The sequence below is a fragment of the Aythya marila genome (assembly GCF_965140915.1).
Source record: "Aythya marila genome assembly, chromosome: 1".
Classification (NCBI taxonomy): Eukaryota; Metazoa; Chordata; class Aves; order Anseriformes; family Anatidae; genus Aythya; species Aythya marila.
Window position 1 is genome coordinate 197,569,559 of NC_139042.1, and position 19,976 is coordinate 197,589,534.

At 37.0% G+C, this 19,976-nt stretch overlaps 1 protein-coding gene across 1 annotated transcript in view; it reads right to left on the minus strand.

Moving 5' to 3' along the window:
- Positions 1–19,976, minus strand: part of PCLO (piccolo presynaptic cytomatrix protein) — a gene marked incomplete at its 5' end in the record, with an annotated part of 366,889 nt that overhangs the window by 105,552 nt on the left and 241,361 nt on the right. The window contains one exon of the mRNA XM_082755642.1: positions 14,180–14,305. Within this exon, the coding sequence (XP_082611768.1) occupies positions 14,180–14,305 (126 nt within the window). The remainder of the gene's footprint in view (positions 1–14,179; positions 14,306–19,976) is intronic.

The following is a 19,976-nucleotide window of genomic DNA, read 5'->3' on the forward strand; positions in this document are numbered from 1 at the left end:
TTCTCTCTCTCTTTTTTTTTTTTCTTCTCATGATCTTTACAACTACTCAATCAGAAGAGAGCCCCTACTTTTCAATTAATCAGTCAGCTTCCAGTACATGAATTGCAGAGCTATTACTATCACTGAATTAGCTCAATACATCAAGGAACAGTACAGTGATCTGTGATTAAGAAGATGAAAAATCCTCTTTTCTTACTTTAGCATTGTCTAAAATTAAAACTTTCTGCTTCTCCATTAGCACCAGTCATGAAAGTCCTTTCAAGAATTTTGTTTCCTTTCACATTTGCTTTCATACACATCTCAGAACATCTCAATTCTTTCTGATCTCTTCAGATCCATTTGGAAAATATAATCAGTAAACATAATACAAAACTTTGTTTTGTTTAGATGGAAGTCAATGCTTATTTCCATTTAGCAGTCTCCGAACTGTGTATATGAGCAGCAAATGTATGAATAATATGGATTGATTCCACTTCACCCACAAAATGACAGAAGTAAATTAGCAAGCTCAGTGCTCACACACTGATGAACATTGCTTTGAATGACTCATTTCCTGTCACTGTGTCATCTCAAAGGTTAATTCAATGGGGTTCTGTACAGCACATGATGTAGTAATGAAGCAATAATCAAGCCTTCTATTCATTTAGATGACTGGTCAGAACCACTAAATGGCTCTGTCATTGCATTTGGGCAGATAAATGGTACTTGTCTACCTTTCCTGTGCAAATAGATTCTAATGAGGAACAGAAGAGTGTAGAAGATTGCTTTTCACCACATTGCTTTCCACACATACCTAGAAATCCTTTGCTTTGGCACTAACCAGATCATCCCTTAACATCCTCTGTAGCCCTGCCTATTCTTCAGTGACTTGTGCCTGCCATTATGTAGATGACCTGCAGTCCAACATGGGACCATCCCAATTTACTATGTGTTTGTATTCTGGCCTGTCTCATATGAGCAGCAGATAAGCTTGTAAACCTGGGCCAAAGCACCACAATTCGGCACAGTGGTGCCATGACACAAAACAGCAGTTGTTAGGAGTCTTCTCCTGGCCCTGGTGAGAAGTGCTCAGAAGGAGGGGTGACCTTAGACCCCATGGTGCTTCTGGAATACCTAATCCTTATAGAGCAACAGGGCTAGTACTAAGACCAGTTCTGTTTGTCTGTGTATATATCATTGAAGCTTGGTCCAAACACAGTTCTTCATGAGTTTGGAGCAGTAAAGTGACACAAGTAAACATGTAAGAAGAATCCAGACCCCTTCTCTTTGACTGTAATTGCCAGTTTCTTTCTGTAGATATCTATGTCTGGATCTCCACTTTATTCCTGCTGGCCTTTTAGGAATAGATTTATGAGAACAACAAAACAGAAGATCTTTTACACTTCAAAGACTAAGGAACATCTATGGTACAAGCACTACTGCTACAAGATTCTACAGCTCTGTCTCTTCAGAAAAGCTACCTTCATCATCTTTAAGGCTGTATTAACTTTTTAACACTTCATACTTCTCAGCTATTAGCATATCCTTCTGGATTGGCAGCAATGGAAAAGTGCCCCTTACAGCTATAACTTACAGGTATGGACATAAAATTAGATAGGTAGTTGGATAAAACCCACTTTAGATCAAAGAACAGTATTATTAAATCAAATAATTTATATATTTCAGTGGGATTATTCAAGTACACATAGAACTGCAGATTCAGTATTTTTGTGCATTATTAGCGATCTTTATCATCAAAAATACAAAACATTTTCTCTGTATTTCCTTAATATTAGGAATCAGCCACTTTTTTTCACATCTTTTCCAGGTCAGATTGTATTACTCAAACTTCTCATGCCTAGCGATACCAATTTGCCTCCACACCACATATATCACTTTATGCTAAACCTAACTTTAAGTTATGGTCAGATATCATGCTTTTAGTTCGGTATGTGGGAGAGAGTCATCTCCTCACTCCCCCTTTGAGAAAATCTACACCCTTCTCAGAGATTTCATTAACAGAAAGTTCTGCTGAAATGAGCATCACAGTCCTACAATTGTCTGGAATGATTTACAGTTTCACTGGAAATAATTTTAAAGAAATTTACTGTTTTGTAACTTGGTGTTTTAGGGAATAACAGGGACATGTGCAACAGTGCTAGAAAAAAAAAAAAAAAGTACAAGATCAACAAGCAAGAAGTAACACACTGAGCTCCTGTGCATGTCAGTTAGGGGAGAAACTGTTCAGCACCTCTGACTTGTCCTTGCCACATTGTGATATCAATTCCTAGGAAAATGACAGTTAACAACTTATGAATGGTATTGACTTGAGATGTTGAAGAGGGAAATCACCAAATAGAAATGCCAAAGAGCGAAGACTGGAATATCACAGTTCTTGTTTTAATTGCATGTCATGTGGCAATACTGAATGAGAGAAGTCAATGTCACAGTAGTTAATTCTGGATGTCCTCAAAATTCATTATTTTTTCTCTACAATAAAGTTTTAATAAAGCTTTATTAAACGGTTAAGCTACTTAAAATTTAATTAAATTTAAAATTTAATTAAAAATTACAAATATATATTAAAGTGTGAAATATCTTCAATATTTACCCAATATCAAATTTAAATCTATAGATAATAGACTTCCACCTAGTTACCCTGTAAAGTATCCCCAGAATTAGTTCTATGAATCCCCTCCCATACACAGAATTGTTTTCAGACTATTTCTTTTGATTTATCTTATCTCACCTGAGAACTCAGTATTGTCACTGTAAAAAGTGTAAGGTGGGGGGGGGGTATGTGTGCTACATCTCTCATTGCCATTTGTTATGTTAATGTTGTACAAAGGAGAGAATAGTGAACAATCTTTTTTTTCACATAATCAGTGTTGTGAAACACGGCAGCCAAACTAAAAGTATAATAATGTTTTAAAAATATATATTATTGTATCAATACAAAACATTTCTACATTAATGCAAAAACAGATGGGAAATTTTGCAGTGGGACAACTTAAAAAAAGATTTCACAGTGGAATTTTTTTCATCTGTCAAATTCAGGGGACTACCTACTTACTGGGAATGACGTTAGAGCATAGTTTATAGCTATAAATTATGAAGAGATGTGTCTTTGAGAAAGCTACAGCCATAATCAGCAAGAAAAATAACAGCTGTGTTTTATCTAAAACACCCTTCCAGTGAACATTTTAATGCATTTGTTCCCCTGTTCAGACTTAAACATTTCTAACATTATATGGCATTCTGTTTCAGGGGAATTATTAAACTCAGCCTACAACTGCGCAGTTTGATACAATTGGCAATGTAGTTCAGATCACCTATAATTCAGTAAGACATATCAGTTGGCAATGTTTTGTTTATTTTCATGCAAGAACCTTATTTACTGAAGGCAATGATGTTATGACATTTCATTTGGAAAGTAGACATGTAACTTGTTCATGTTTTTCCCCAGCACATAATTTTATGTACATGTTTTATCTGTCATGATGAGTGAAAGCAATGAAATAAACTGCAGGAAAATTTGCATGGATTTACTAGGAAATATGCAAGAATTTGGGCTTAAGCAACATTATTAGAATGCCTTAGAATCTTTTGTATATTCATACTTTTAATGAAGACCACATTAGCTTTCAGACTTCAAAAATACATAAGCTATCCTTACATGGAGAAATGTATTCAAAAATGGCTAGACTTGAAATTAATATTGTTATAAATAATCAATAATGGATGTTAAATTCTGCACTAGGATTTTTAAATGGGGATTCAAAGACTTTCATGATATTTACCAAGAACCTGACTGCCACATTTTCTTTTGTATCTGCACCTTAAATACCGAGTGCAACAGGAAGCTTTCTCACAGGAATAGGGGTTATCAGCAAGCTGACACTCAATAAAGAACATGTCACCATTTTACTATTTTGTTTTTATTATTTGTTTTAATTTATTTATATGTGTATTTTATTAAGACCAAAAGGGAATTCTACAGATTACGCTATTTCTAAAGCCTTCATAATAACCTCTAGCATGATCCAGATTTCATCTTTCTTTTCCCATTTTCTGTTATTGAATCACTTGATCATATGCATACATCACAATGAATTTAAAGAGGGTGCTCCTTCCCTGGGAAATTTACAGCTGAGGCTCTATTAAAATTTTATATCTTGGGTTGAACTGACCAGAGGGGATTTGGTAACACAGTAAAATTAAAAAAAAATATGCATAAACAAAGAGGGGACTAATTTTAATTGAAAACTATAATTGAAGGTTATAAATTAAGGTTTTAAAAATCATTTTCAATGGAACAAAAATCAAGGCAAAGGAGTAGAACTTTACCAGAAAGTTCCTTAACTATCATGCTAAATAATAGGGTTAATGGGATGGAAAACAGACCATCTGCAAAATGGAAAGCAAGATCCAGTAGAAAATAAAATGGATCCAGTTGCCCATTTTAAATAGAATAAATAGAATAGAATAAAGTTGCCCATTTAAATAGAATTTTAATACTAAGCAGCTCCATTTCAAGCACAGCTCTCATTAGAAGCAGAGTATCTAAGCAGCTGAATATCAGCTGAGCTGAGAAAGGCCCAGAATCAAGGTTTCCTATTCCCTTGGCAGGCACTGAAATTTCCTTTTCCATAAAAGGAGCCAAATCATCTTGATTTGTATGTTATGACTAGGAAATATTCTTAAAATCTGCATGTTTCAAATACAATATGAAACAGTCCACATACACCGTGTTCTCTTGGAGACCTAAGCAGAGCTTAGACCCAGTGAAATTAGTTGTTGCCCACATATGGCAAACACCAAGATCGTTAGTCTGAAATCTCTTTGTCTCAAGATTTTTTACCTTTTATATTCTAGTTTGTTTCTGCTCTTAGACCTAAGGAAAGAAAATGTCAGGACTTGCTGGCCTAAAAATACTCGCTCTACCATGTATCGTGTGTGAAATCCGATCTCCAATATCAAAAGCAATTGGCTATTACTACAAGATTATTACTTTCTTATTGAGTTGGATGTAATTCTGAAGCTCTATATTTTGTAATCACACTGTTAGTGTTATTACTGTAGCCCCACAACAACCAAAATGCAGAGACTAATTGCATTTTTCCAAAAATGATGAGATTTAAGTACCTGACAAAAACATTCTGAAAAGATACCTGGAACATATTAATGGATCTACAATATAATTTCTGAAATTTTCGACTGCAGCATAAAGCCCAGATATCTTAATAGAATTATGCTTGCTGCTGTATTTATAAATGTAGCTTCCTATTTTATTATTATTATTATTATTATTATTTTTAATTTCAGATCTAATGCATATTCCCATTACAAACCACTAGTTTGTAATAAACCAATAGTACAGATTTCAGTGAGTTCGGAATGAAATATTTTACAGTCTGCACAGGAAAATTGCAGAGTTTACTATTTTTCTGGGAAAAAAAAAGTATTCGGACATCTTTTTGCAACAAACATGATCGGAACAAGAAACTTCAAAATTGGAAACGGTTTGTTATCAGGTACTTTCACCAAGGTTTAAATGAAGTCCAGAAATCCTTTTTTACTATTTTCTAATATTTTTTAAATATTTTTGTTGTAATATGATAAGGCTGCCCACTGTTGTTTCCACTGTGTTATGACTGCCCAGTAAGTTTTCTATATTTTTTTTTTTATATTTTGCTGTAGATTTTAGATTGATTTTAAAACATGAAAGTTCAGTCTATACAAGAATTAGTCATTCAATTACTTCCTTGATGCAAGTTATTATCTAATAGCTATATTCAGCGTTGATTTTTACTGCAGGGAAGTTAAATATAGAGCAATTGTAGATCTGGTTAGAGACTTTACAAACTCATCTGCTTTAGCTTATTAAAACAATATTACAGAATCACAGAATCGCAGAATTTCTAGGTTGGAAGAGACCTCAAGATCATCGAGTCCAACCTCTGACCTAATGCTAACAGTCCCCACTAAACCATATCGCTAAGTTCAACATCTAAACATCTTTTAAAGACCTCCAGGGATGGTGACTCCACCACTTCCCTGGGCAGCCTGTTCCAATGTCTAACAACCCTTTCGGTAAAGAAGTTCTTCCTAAGATCTAACCTATTCTAGGTATACAATATGTTTTCTTGCAAAATTCCAGTTGTATCAGTCTGATACTGTAAAATTAAACTAAAACTCCATAAACTAGATGACTTATATTGGGAGTCATGGAAAAATATTATTTTGCTAAGTGTGTTTCTACTGTCTCAAAAAGATTCAGTAAATCCTGTGGACAGTGATCAGGATTAGAAACTAGCACTCATAGATTTCCATGTCAAACATTCATACTACAAGGCTTCCTTCCTCCGCCTCCCCCCATACAGCAGTATGCCCTGCACAGGTGCTGAAACAATTCTTACTCTTTCTTTCTGATGACTCTTACTGTGTTTTCCGTCTTATATCTCAGCAAATGACCAAATGAAACTGTCACTACACCTGCCTTCCTACCTTATTAAGAACAGAATTGAGGGCATTGTCAGTGAGACTGCACATAAAATGCCTAAACCAGAGGGAAAAGGAGTTCTTCCTTGCTTCATTCGAACAATGTCTAAATGATGCACTTAGTTGAGGTATCCTTTTTACCAAAGTATCTTTTAAAATTGCCATTGACTTTATAAACAATTAATTTATAAAGTAATTTTCTTATAAGCTGAATGCCCACAGCCACACCTAAGAACAACAACATTGCACATTAATTATTTGTTACTTATTTGCAAGAAGTACAAGGCAGAATGAGATACATCGTCAAGAGGAACACAACTTTGCAAATAAATCAGATGGTAGCTGGCTCTTTACTTGGACTGGCACACGCTTCGTTGGGTTAGAAACTGGCTGAATAGCCGGGCCCAAAGAGTTGTGGTAAATGGAGTCAAGTCCAGTTGGAGGCCAGTCACTAGTGGCGTTCCCCAGGGCTCGGTGCTGGGGCCGGTCCTCTTTAATATCTTTATCGATGATCTGGACGAGGGCATTGAGTGCACCCTCAGTAAGTTTGCAGATGACACCAAGCTATGCATGTGTGTCGATCTGCTTGAGGGTAGGAAGGCTCTGCAGGAGGATCTGGATAGGCTGCACCGATGGGCTGAGGTCAACTGCATGAAGTTCAACAAGGCCAAGTGCCGGGTCCTGCACCTGGGGCGCAATAACCCCAAGCAGAGCTACAGGCTGGGAGAGGAATGGTTGGAGAGCTGCCAGGCAGAGAAGGACCTTGGAGTGATGGTGGATAGTTGGCTGAATATGAGCCAGCAGTGTGCTCAGGTGGCCAAGAAGGTCAACAGCATCCTGGCTTGCATAAGAAGCAGTGTGACCAGCAGGGCTAGGGAGGTGATCGTCCCCCTGTACTCGGCTCTGGTGAGGCCGCACCTCGAGTACTGTGTTCAGTTTTGGGCCCCTCGCTACAAGAAGGACATCGAGGTGCTTGAGCGGGTACAGAGAAGGGTGACGAAGCTGGTGAGGGGCCTGGAGAAGAAGTCCTACGAGGAGCGGCTGAGGGAGCTGGGCTTGTTCAGCCTGGAGAAAAGGAGGCTCAGGGGCGACCTTATTGCTCTTTACAGATACCTTAAAGGAGGCTGTAGTGAGGTGGGGGTTGGTCTATTCTCCCACGTGCCTGGTGACAGGACGAGGGGGAATGGGCTAAAGTTGCGCCAGGGGAGTTTTAGGTTGGATGTTAGGAAGAACTTCTTTACCGAAAGGGTTGTTAGACATTGGAACAGGCTGCCCAGGGAAGTGGTGGAGTCACCATCCCTGGAAGTCTTTAAAAGACGTTTAGATGTAGAGCTTAGGGATATGGTTTAGTGGGGACTGTTAGCGTTAGGTCAGAGGTTGGACTCGATGATCTTGAGGTCTCTTCCAACCTAGAAATTCTGCGATTCTATGATTCTGTGATTCTGTGATTCTGTGGGATTTGTTTAGACTAAGACCTTTCTTAAAAGCTTTAGGGAAAAGCTTTCAACCTACCTATGGCATTGCCCATTACTTGGTGCACACCTTCTTTGATAAAGTCAGTCACTGCTTGGACAAATAAATCTGAGCCTGTAGGGCAAATGAAAAGCAGAGAGCAAGCTCTCGTCTCTTCTAACCTCAGAGAATAAGCATGGACAACACAATACATCACTAACTAAAAGTTAATTCTCTGTTTCCTCCAGTGCAGTTATAAATTAAAACAGTCAAAAATGGGAGTGTAGGACAGGAGGACTGTTTCTGTTCATTTAAGACAATTCAAAGTTTTCTGAGAATTTTTCCTTCCCTTCTTGTGTTCCTTTTAATTTCTTCTCATCATCTTCCAACTTCAGCATGCTATCTACTTTCTGCCAGGAGTGTAATTATCAGAGGGACAAAAAGAGACCCCTGGTGAGACCAGACCTGGAGTATTGTTTCCAGTTCTGGGCTCCGCAGTACAAGAGGGACATAGAACTACTGGAGCAAGTCCAGAGGAGGTCTACTAAAATGATTAGAGTACTGGAGCACCCATTGTATTAAGACAGGGTGAAAGAACTGAGACTGTTTAGCCTGGAAAAGATAAGACTTGGGGGAGATCTCATAAATGTATATAAATATCTGAAGGGAGGGTGTCAAGAGGATGGAACCAGACTCTTTTAAGTTGTGCCGAGTGACAGGATGAGAGGCAATGGGCACAAACTGAAGCACAGGAAGTTCCAGCTGAACATGAGAGGGCACTTCTTTACTGTGAGGGTGCCTGAGCACTGGGACAGGTTGCCCAGAGTGGTTGTGCAGTCTCCTTCTCTGGAGATATTCAAAACCTGCCTGTATGCCATCCTGCACAACGTGCTTTGGATGATTCTGCTTGGCAGGGGAGTTGGAGTAGATGATCTTCAGAGGTCCCTTCCAACCTCAACTATTCTGTGATTCTGTGATTCTGGCTCTTCCCTAGCTTCATGGAGACTGGGAAGTCTCTTTTCAATGTGATGCACTTATCAATGTTTCTCATTTTAGCTAGCTAAAGAGCAAGTAGCACTCACTACAGTCTCTTAAAACTCATGAAGAATCTGCTTCCTCTCTTCCCACTGATGAATGACCAAGATCAGTCAGTGTTACACTTGAGATGATCTGTAACTCAGGAGTAAGAGTGAAGTGTGGCAAAAGGAGTAGGGAAAGAACTTCCTGCTTCTGTTCTGGTTTTCCAACTGTTTAGGTGCCCATGGCCATTCCAGCCACACTCCATTTTCCAAGCAACATCCCAAGCACGATATGACAATTGTGACAATGCGTGTTGGGATGTTCATGCGTGAATCCATGATATGACAAGAGAGTTTTGATAAGGTGGATATCCATTATATGTGTTATTTTCTTTCTTTCTTCTCATTTCACTAACTGTTTAACAATCCAGTTGCATATCTTTCTGTTCTTCCAGGAGGACTTAAACCGTGTTTCCAATACCAGTAAATAATATGCTTTAAAGTAAGCCTTATGCAAGGCATTAAAAAACGGCAAACAAACAAAAAATTGGAAAGATATGATTGAAAAATTATTATCTGAAAACACATGAAGGGAACATCCCTGAGGCATGTATTAGATGAAACTGCTTCTGGAAGTTGGCTAATGGGCACTTTTAACTGTGGGGGTAAGAAAGCTACTTGTATTTAAGGATGTTTTTGCCCAGAACCCAGAAAATACTTTTCAGATTAAACAGTGATGCTACCATTCCTATAGCCTCTATACAACATTTCTTATGCCCAGAGACATCTTCATTATAAGAGATAATCAAAGGACAGTTAATCATCTCCCTCAGTTAGCCATCTCCTCTCTAGTCTGTTCATTAGCCTTATTGGCATTCCCCTGAGAGGAAGCACTGTAGGTAGCATAAATACTTGAGATATTTTCCAGTTTATATGGTCTATGTGAGCAATGCAGACTGCATACAGTGCGCTTGTGCAAAAGGGATTGTACGTGTACTGTAAACCTATTGGTTGTCTTTCAGCTTTTGCCTCCTGGCTCCCCTAGACTCAAAGTTGCTACATAAGGGTCTTGTATTTCTGCATCTCTCATATTTCAGTCATATTTCTGAGTGGTCAACTGATTCTTGTAGGTTTTTTAGTAGTAGTAGTTGTTGTAGTAGTTGTAGTAGTGGTAGTATTAGTAGTAGATTTCTACCTAACAACAGTTTCTCTCTCTACCATCCTCTATATGTCCTTACATCTTTATCACAAATTTCTTTTTGACTAACTTGTCTGTCCAGGAAGTAATGAAGAGCTGTGGTAATGGCACTTGGATCTACATAGGGCCCTGGGTGTTTATTCTCTGACTTCAAGGAAACCTATCTGTATGCATTCTTGTAATGTGATGCCTGAAGCTATGGGATGCTTGACATGGATGGAGTCTGCCCCATGGAGGAGAGCTGTAAAGCATTCTGGTCACGGCAGACTTCTAATAGGGTTTACTGGATCTGCCTCCTTCTTTAGAGGACTGAGACTGAGATGTTTGACTGCTCTCTGAAGTCCATGGAATTAATCCAAATAGCTCTTTGTTCCTTTCTCTTTCCTCTTTCTGTCTGGGGGAAAAAATAATCCCCAGCAGTCTAGATGTGTCTCTTTTCTGCCAGTCACAGCATGTTGTTTTGGTATATACTGTTCATCTCATACGTCAGTCCTGGTGTGGAAAGCCATATGGGAGCAAGCTATGCCTGCTTTTCCCCATACTGGCTTAATAATTTGGAGGGACTTTGATGCTGTGGCCATGGCTTCCCATTACAGTCCAGGAGAAGGCTCTTCTTTTTTTTCTCTGAGGTGTGATTCTAATGGTTTTGGCCTCGTATTAGTCCATTAGACACACAGAGACAGTTGTGCAGCAAAGGTCTTACAAAAGGAAATTGTGACATTTGAGTATGTAAGAATACATGAGTCTTTCTGTAGAAGAAGGAAAACGAGCATGAATAGAGATAATAAATAAATAGAGATAAGTTTTATGGAGAGACTTCAGCTTTATTTCCTGAAGGCATCTTAAAGTTCAGAGATTGCACAGATTTCTGAAGTTGAGAGAGAGCTCTGATACTTATGTTAAAGACCAAGCCATTCAAAATACAGTCTGGAGGGAAACTGGCCGTGTGGCCTGGGAAACTTCCAGCACAATTGAAGGCAACCAGCCCATTTGAAAAACTAATCAGCTTCATCTTAGTAGTTAAATCCAAGTCTAGAAGGTATTAGTTACACTTAAGAACTCATCATCAGTATTCAGACTGTGATGGCGATGACATAGTATGTATTTGGGCCTACCCTTGGTACCTGTCATCAGGCTGCTGGTTGCTCTCCTTAGAGGATTCACATGGTGTTTTGAAATGTAATATTTCTTTTATCCTAATGAGATCTTATTAATTAAGATCAAAACAAGTGACAAAAGATATGGACTGAGAGCCAGAACACTATTAACTGCCACAAAACTCTTAAATGGCAGTGCATTTTCTTTCTTCAGACCTTCGCAACTGCTTAAGTTGGTGACATTATCTTTCATTGTCTGTACACACATCAGGAAGTCTTTATTATGATATTATTGGACCAGCTTCAAGATTGAGAAGTCTAAAATATCCCTGTATATTGAATGTTTTTATTGAATTATGAAATGCAGAATTCAATTAAACTGAATTCTCAATAATTGCATGATGACAGTTTTTGTCTTAACGATATATGATTTTCCTATTTTTATGTTTGAGAAAATATTATTTGAAGGAGCCATATATTTTTAAAATGAATATGGAGCCATTATGCGTCTGATTAAAAAAATCTGATCAGTATCATTGTTGCTGTTGACTGCGGAGACGGGAAAGGCAGTAAGTTCAACACAAATCAAGTTCACCATTAGCTTTCAGACCATGCAGGTCCCCAAGAATCGCGAGGAGACCAGAAAGACAAGGATTCTCCTCTTTACCTTGGTGATTATTAGCTGACTTAAGCATTGAAATGCATTATGCCTCATTGGTTGAAAACCTGGAACAAAGACACCCATGGTTCACCAGTTCTAAGGCTCTCCAGTCAGCATGTCAAAACGATCCAATGAGAGTATTGAATGCTGAGGACATCCAGCAAATTTGCAACAGTCAGTAACACACATTAATATTTTATTTCTGTTCTTTACTCTAGTTTCTTTTATTACTGAAAAATGCTGGCAGTATAAAATTCTGTTTCCTGAGTATATACCAGGTGGAATATAACCAAACTGTTTCTGTCAACACGAGAGGGAGCACAGACCCATCTATCAAATTGACACAGTCCCTGCACTTGATGAGCTCAGTGGAATGAGTCTTCCACCTCCAGTTTTTGTAATGCCAATGAGTGATGAATCAGAGGTTTTTTTGACATCTGAAAGCAATTCAAGGTGAGAGAACCAAGAAGATTGTTATTTGCCAGTCAGAACTATAAATAAACTTTTCAGCATTAACAGACTCCTCCAAAGCTATTTAAATAGGCTAAAATTATATGGATTTCTATTCCCTAAGGAAAGGAATGCTATCTATATTTTAAAGTGTGTAATTTCTGCATAGATGCAGTCACACAGACAGTGGGTAGGATTTTGCCTTCCTTCATAACCACAGTAAATCTATCCTTGTTCTTTACTCTACTGGCAGTATTTTTCAGACCCAGTGTTTTCTGTTTTAAGAATTAGAAGAATTAATTAAGTTGATGGGATTTTTTTTTTCCAGTGAATCATGTTCTTGGAAAAGCTAATGAGTCACGATATTAACTTGTAATGACATTATTATATGTTTAGTTGATAACTAGGTATATTCACTAATTTGAAGTCACACAGCATTTCAGCAGAAAAAAAGTGACTCATGATTACTATACAAATTACTAATATGAAACAATTGTCATTTACAGATAACAACACACAAAGTTTTATGTATGTGGTGTGAGAGACAGCAATTACCCAGGAAGGCTACATTCTATTTTCAGACTCAATATCAGCAATATTAATAACATTAGCAGTTTGGTTGGATTTGCACAAATCAATATGAGAATGATTGAAGACCTCAGTGGATTTTTAGCACTTCTGAAGTGTAGAGATTAGATGTGCACCAGTCATATTTCTACTAAAACAAACAAAATATCCCAAAGTAAAGAAGATAAATATTCTTTCTTGATTCATGATAGCCACCTAAAATGACATAAAAAGTAAACCATATATAAAGGTGAGATTTAAGAGGTAAATGACAGCCAGATTTGAAGTGTTTGTCTTCTGTGCTACATTAATGGTACTTTCTGCAAAAAGCCTTATTTCTCTTATTTAACATATCAATAGCAAACCATATTCTGGGACTCTGTGTGGTCAAATTCCACACATTAAGTGTAGTGATTTTGATAGTTGCTCCAAATTTATGCCAACATATTCTACAATGCCAACATAAGTCTACAGTTCTTTTATAAAGTTCAGATAAGAAGCAATACTGATCATATATGATGGAAGAATAAAACAAAATATGTATATATTATTGTTCTATTCATCTTTCTATAAAACATGAATAAAGCTTCAAAATTCATCATGGGAACAGAAAAAAAAACCCACAAGCTGATATGTTTGGATTTCTCCCATAGTTATTGTAAAACCAGGATGCACTGCTAAAAATACAGCCATATGGTAAGCAAACAAGTTTTTTAAACCTCAGTTCCCAGAAGATCTCCTGACAAAAGAAACCAAAATGGTAGAGATAATTCTAAGCGTTAACCTCTCATCCTCTTTCTTGAAATGCCCAGTCTCAAGGAAATACTGAATAGCTACATCCTCCTTGTTACCTGCATGGTACTTCTACCACTTTGCTGAGAAAACGCACGATTTAGCACAACTGTGAAAGACCTACTGTTTTCTATGGAGGGAGCCAAAGATCTTCGAAATAGCACATGTCCACAATATACATGGTACAGTTGGACTCTCATCACGTCTTACCCCCAGTGCAGACAGCATGCCATCACAGAATACTGTTCACCATGGAAGTTTCCTCTGGATATAGTCAAGGACCTATAAGGACCTAAAAGGACCTAGATAAGTCCTTTTCTGCTTTAAGAGGGGCTCTAAGATACCCCTCTGCCCTTGCACAAGATTGTATCTGTTGTGTGAGGGAGAATGCACATGTATAAATAATTCTACTGCATTCACAATTCTGCCTTGCTTCCACTTTTTGATAGTGCATTTATCTTACCTTCTATCAGCTTCCCTGTCTGCTCTGCATTGCCCCCAGGCAAGATCTTGGCAATGTAAGCTCCAGTTTCCCCACTGCTTCCTGGAATTTCTTTTCCACCTACGACTCGGATACCCAGTCCATTGCCTGTGATCAAAAGAAAGAAAATTGTAAACAGAGATGAAACAAAAATTCACTGGAAAGAAAGCAAGAAAGAGAACAAATCATCAGTGGATACTGAAGGATGTCATCAATAACTTTTGGCTGTGGCTGGAAGATTAAGGTCCCATCTGTTACATTCCCTAAGACTAAACTTTGGGTAGGACCATTCAATTTACTTTCAGTGTAGGAAAACATTTTCTTGAGTAAATCACACAAACAACTCATCCACTGAAAATTGCATTAAAGCCAATCCTACCTTCTTTTGACAACCCTACTATACTGCAAAATGACAATTTGCATGGCAAATCTACATCAAGCAAACCTTAATTTGCAGTATTAATTAAATTGCAGTAAATTGCTAGAAATTCATGTGAAATGTGGATTCAAAGGATAGTTTTATCATATGCCTAAAACATGCATACAATTTAGCTGAAAAATTATAGTAGATGAGCTTTTAGAATCAGACAGAGTGATGAATAGATTGTTGAGGTCCCTCTGCAAAGCATGCACATTTATATCAACCTGTATTTGTCAGACACTAGTATTTTTCTTAAATATTTTCTTTTAATTGTCATTTTTTTACGTCAAAGGATGTACAAATTATGATAATGGAAAATAGCCTACAATCACTTTGTAGTAAAGCAGCATCAAATCTAACATTTTTTCTCCCTTCTTTAAGAATCACAAAGATGAAAACATTATAATAAGTTTGATTTTCTTAGTTGGAGATAAGCAAATCACTAACCTTCCCTTTATACATGTACAAGAACAAATAGGAGTGAAAACAAAATCCTTTAGAACAGTCACATAAAGGTAATCTTATCCATTGTCAGTTTTCCATGTTATCATGCTATTTTATAAAATACTTCCCATACAAGAAAAATAAATTTCTTCTTTGAAGGAAAAGAAAATTTTACAAGAGATGATTCACACTTTGATCAGGGAATGTAAAGGTTTTCTTCCCACCTTAATTGTAATGGTTAAAAATTATTTTTTCAAATTATTAAATTATTAAGATAAATCTGCTTAGTTATTACACTAATCAGATATAGGAAGCTCACTACACAATCTCTTTGCAAAGCTTTATCTTTTTAGATTAATGTTTTCCTGAGAATGCTATTAGTGTTTCCATAACTTAGCTTTGAGTTGGTTTTAGACGTCAGCTAGCCACACTGAGTTCCTGGCTAAAAAGCTTTCTACTAGTTTTTCTATCCAAGATTATTTAAGTTTATGTCCTTTGTACCTAGGCTTTCCTCACAACTGCGTATTAGACATTTTCCAAATAACCATTTTATTTTATTTTGGATCCCATACAGCACAGTATAAAGATAAGAAAGTGATGTCAAAGCACTTGCAAGACAAGGAGGTGATCCAGGACAACCAGCATGGCTTCACCAAGGTCAAATCATGCCTGACCAATCTTCTGTCCTTCTATGATGGAGTGAGTGACTGTATCAGTTGAAAAAGGAAGACTTACCGATGTCATCTACCTGGATTTCTGTAAGGCCTTTGACATGTTCCCACATGACATCCTGATCTCCAAATTGGAGACAGATTTGATGGGTAGACCATTCAGTGGGTAATGAATTAGCTTTAAGGTCACACCTGGAGAGTGGTGGTCAATAGCTTCATGTCCAGGAAGAAGCTGGTGATGAGTGGTATCCCTCAGGGGTCTGTCCTGGTAGTACTGTTTACTACCTTTGTCAATGAGATAGACAAAGGAATCGAGTGCACCCTCAGCAGGTTTTCAGATCACACCAAACTGAGTGGTGCAGTCAATAAAACAGAAGGAAGGGATGCCGTCCAAAGGGACATGGACAAGGAAGAAAAGTGGGCCTGTGTGAACCTAATGAGGTTCAAGTCTAAGTGCAATGTGCTGCACTTGGGTCAGAACAATCCCAAACATAAGTATACCCTGAGAGAAAAACTCACTGAGAGCAGATCTGTAGAGGAGGACTTATGAGTTCTAGTGGGCGAAAATTTTGACATGAGCTAGCAGTGTGTGCTTGAAGCCCAGAAGGCCAACTGCACCCTGGGCTGCATCAAAAGAGGAGTGGTGAGCAGGTGGGAGGAGTTGATAGTTCCCCTTTGCTCTGCTGTTGTGAGATCTCACTTGGAGTCCTGCATCCAGGTGTGGGGCCCATAGCACAAGAAAGATGTGGGTTTGTTAAAGCAGGTCCAGAGAAGGACCATGAGGTTGATCAGAGGACCAGAGTAACTCTCCTATGAAGAAAAGATGAGATAGCAGGGGCTGGTCAGATTGGAGAAAAGGCTCAGGGGGTGACCCTGTTTCAGCTTTTCAATATGTAAAGGGGGGGCTTATAAAAAAGATGGGGAGCAACTTTTTGCTGAAGCAGAAAATGACTGGAAAAGGGGGAATGACTTTAAACTAAAAGAGGAGAGATTTGGATTAGGAGGAGGGTGAGGCAGTGGAGCAGGTTCCCCAGAAAAGCTGTGAATGCCTCATACCTGGAAGTGTTCAAGGACAGGTTGGATGGGGCTTTGGGCAGCCTGATCTATTAGGTGGCATCCCTGCCCATGGCAGGGGGGTTGGAAGTAGATGATCTTTGAGGTCTCTTCCAACCTGAGCCATTCTGTAATGAGGAGTACAGCAGAATCCTATGACAGTTGGGAATAGTCTGATGATAGCATGAAATTTGTGAATAAATTCATTGGAATTTTTGCTAAAAATTTTAGCCATAGTGGCCTCTCACTGCATTTTTTATCTCTTTGGAGTTTGAAGACCTGAGCAACATCTTTAAAAGAGCTATCTTCTTGTAAGCTTTTTATTCTGTGAATGTTTAGTAATGCAAATGTAGCATAAAAGAATATAGATCTTTTTCTGCCTCTTTTTCTGCCTCTGGACATGACAGTCATCTCCATCTTTGAACAACAATTTAAGAATTGGAAAAATATAAGTATTTGAGTTTGAGGGGAGGGGCCTCTAAAGTAAAACTGTTAAGTTGCCTATATAATCAGCACAAAACAACACCATCAAAATACCAATGCTAATTACAGGCATAGGGAATATAATTAAATTTCAGGTACAAGACACATCCATCATGTTAGTTAATATTCCTTTAATTATAAACTTGGCATGGATGATAATCAATAAACATTGATGTTTGGCTGGTTTTGAATGTAAATTATTTGATATACAGTAAAGATACTGTGTTTTGAACAGTAGCTATATTGGCACTCTGGGACTGTGCTAATGGAGAATTCTAAGGTTATTTTTCTTTAGGAGAGGAAAGTAATTTTTCAGTGTAATTGGAACAAACTTATTTTAAATTAGATATATTATTTCACTGAAAACTTGAAATTTAGCACCAGTAAAATTTATTTTTTCCTGACATGACATGGAAAGCAAACCCATCATACTACATATTTTGTAAAATGTCTTTTACAAAAAAAAAAAAAAAAGATAACCATCTCATTGCATAAAGTAGCCAATAAAAGCATAAAAGCATGAAAGCATGCAAGTATCAGTCCATCCTTGGGCCACTGAAATTCATACTGACTGCTCTGCTGCTCTGCACACTTATCAGAGAACTTCTGATCAAACACTATTGTAAGATTCAATAATATGTTCCAGGGCTGAGGCTCATAGCTGCAAAGTACTAAATGCAGTTAATCTAAACTAAACAAATTCTTAGTGCACAACACAAAAACTCATACACAGGTAACTTACTTTTAATCTACACAACCAATGTATGGACTTTTCATCAGTAGGAATAGACTCAGTAACATTGGGGAATAAATCTAAAGGTTCACAGTTTTCTTATGACACAGTACATCAGTCTCTGTCTATGATATCTTAATGGCCGATGGGTGGTTTGTCATATAAATGGGTGTACATGACACCCGGTTTCACAGATAAGTCTATGGATATCTGTGCTAGATTACTGAAAACCATGGTTGACATTGTTTCTGATTTTGCAAATCTAAGTTGTTTTACCATACTGCTACTAAGAAAATAATTTTTTGTTGATGTAATATTTAAAGGTTTTTATTCCTATAGAACTTGAAAAGTCTTGTGATTTTAAATTTGCAGCTTTTAGAGTCAAATATATGACTGATGTATTAAGTAGGAGCATGCTTGCTAAGGAACAACCGTATGTGTGTGTATGTGTGTCAGTTTGCAAATAACAAAAATGTTGCTGGGCAATTTGGAGGAATTCAAATTAGTGGACTTTTTTTTCACTAAATTAAAAAATTCTGTTTTGTTATTATGATGTTGCAGAAATGCCACTAGAAGAAATAGTTTAAATGATAAAAATGTTAATTTCTGGGCAATCAGAATAAATGAATTACTTTTTGCACAATGTGTTTTAAGTGTTGGGTTCTGAATGACAAAGAAGTATTGCTTGGATGTTGCTGTAGTGTCTAGTGTGAAGATGAGATTTCAGACCTATTTATGGATACTGCATCTACTGAAAATGTTAAGTTTACTGTTTCTGTTTACAATGACATTACCCAATTTATCACACAGAATGCTTAATTCTTAATGCTTAAAAATATCATCAGTCATGGTTTCTCCTTTCTCCTTGTTCTTTTGTTTGTTTGCTTGCTTGTTTTGTTTTTTAGTCTTTGAGTCTTAATTTGAGTCTCTCTCACTATTTTGATATATCCAGACATAATCTTTCAGTTTTAACTTTTCATAGCTAATGTAGCTTTTTATCTTTTTTTTTAGAAAATTTACTGTTTTCTTCTTTATATGACATAGGATTTGTTTACTGTCAGAAATCAGATCATTGTGCTATGAATGAGAGGGCATCTTTCAGAACTCTATTGATTTATATGGAAAATATCTTCAAGAATATATCTCTTCATATAGAATTTTACATATTTAAGATCCAATCTTTTTTTAGGATTTTTCAAAGTTAGAAGACCACTAATTAACTACAACTATTTTTACTGATATCCCAAGACTGTGATCCTACCTTCCTGTATAGTCTTTACTGAAGCCTTAAGATGAGGTTAACAAGGCATATCATGCAACTACATTTATTTTATATTTTGATAAACAAATATTCTTACTAAATTGTTAAAATTAATTTATGACCCACTGACTTGTATAGCTGAAAATATGAAGGTAGGAGCTTTAATGAAGACTGCAAATGCCTAGTAGATGAAGAGTTGCTTTTGAAAGCACGCCGTACTTAGAGAAAAATACTAATCAATTTGAATCACCTAGATTTTTTTTCCCCAATTAACCCACTTTGTGACTTTCAAAACAACATTTCACGTGTCATTTCATATCCGTCCAAACATCACAAATTATTTAAGTGATGCATATCCACATGTATATATTTGAATAGTGACCAACAACCTGGCACTAATAAACCCTGTCACCAGTGACCTGGCAAGCAACATTGCAGAAGTATTTTAAAAATACCTCATTCTCTTTTACCTTATCTCCACCATCCCCTAATTTGTGCAAAATCTGACTTACTTATTCTAAATTTGTGTAGCTCAGTGTTCTCAGAACACCATGAAATCGTAGCACCTGGTATATTTTGTTGTTCCACAGTAGCAACATAGTGGAAAGATTAGAAACATCACTCAGTTTATTTACTAATAATAAATAATTTATTTATTATTATTTATTATTATTTATTATTAATATAATATATTATAATTATTTATATTATAT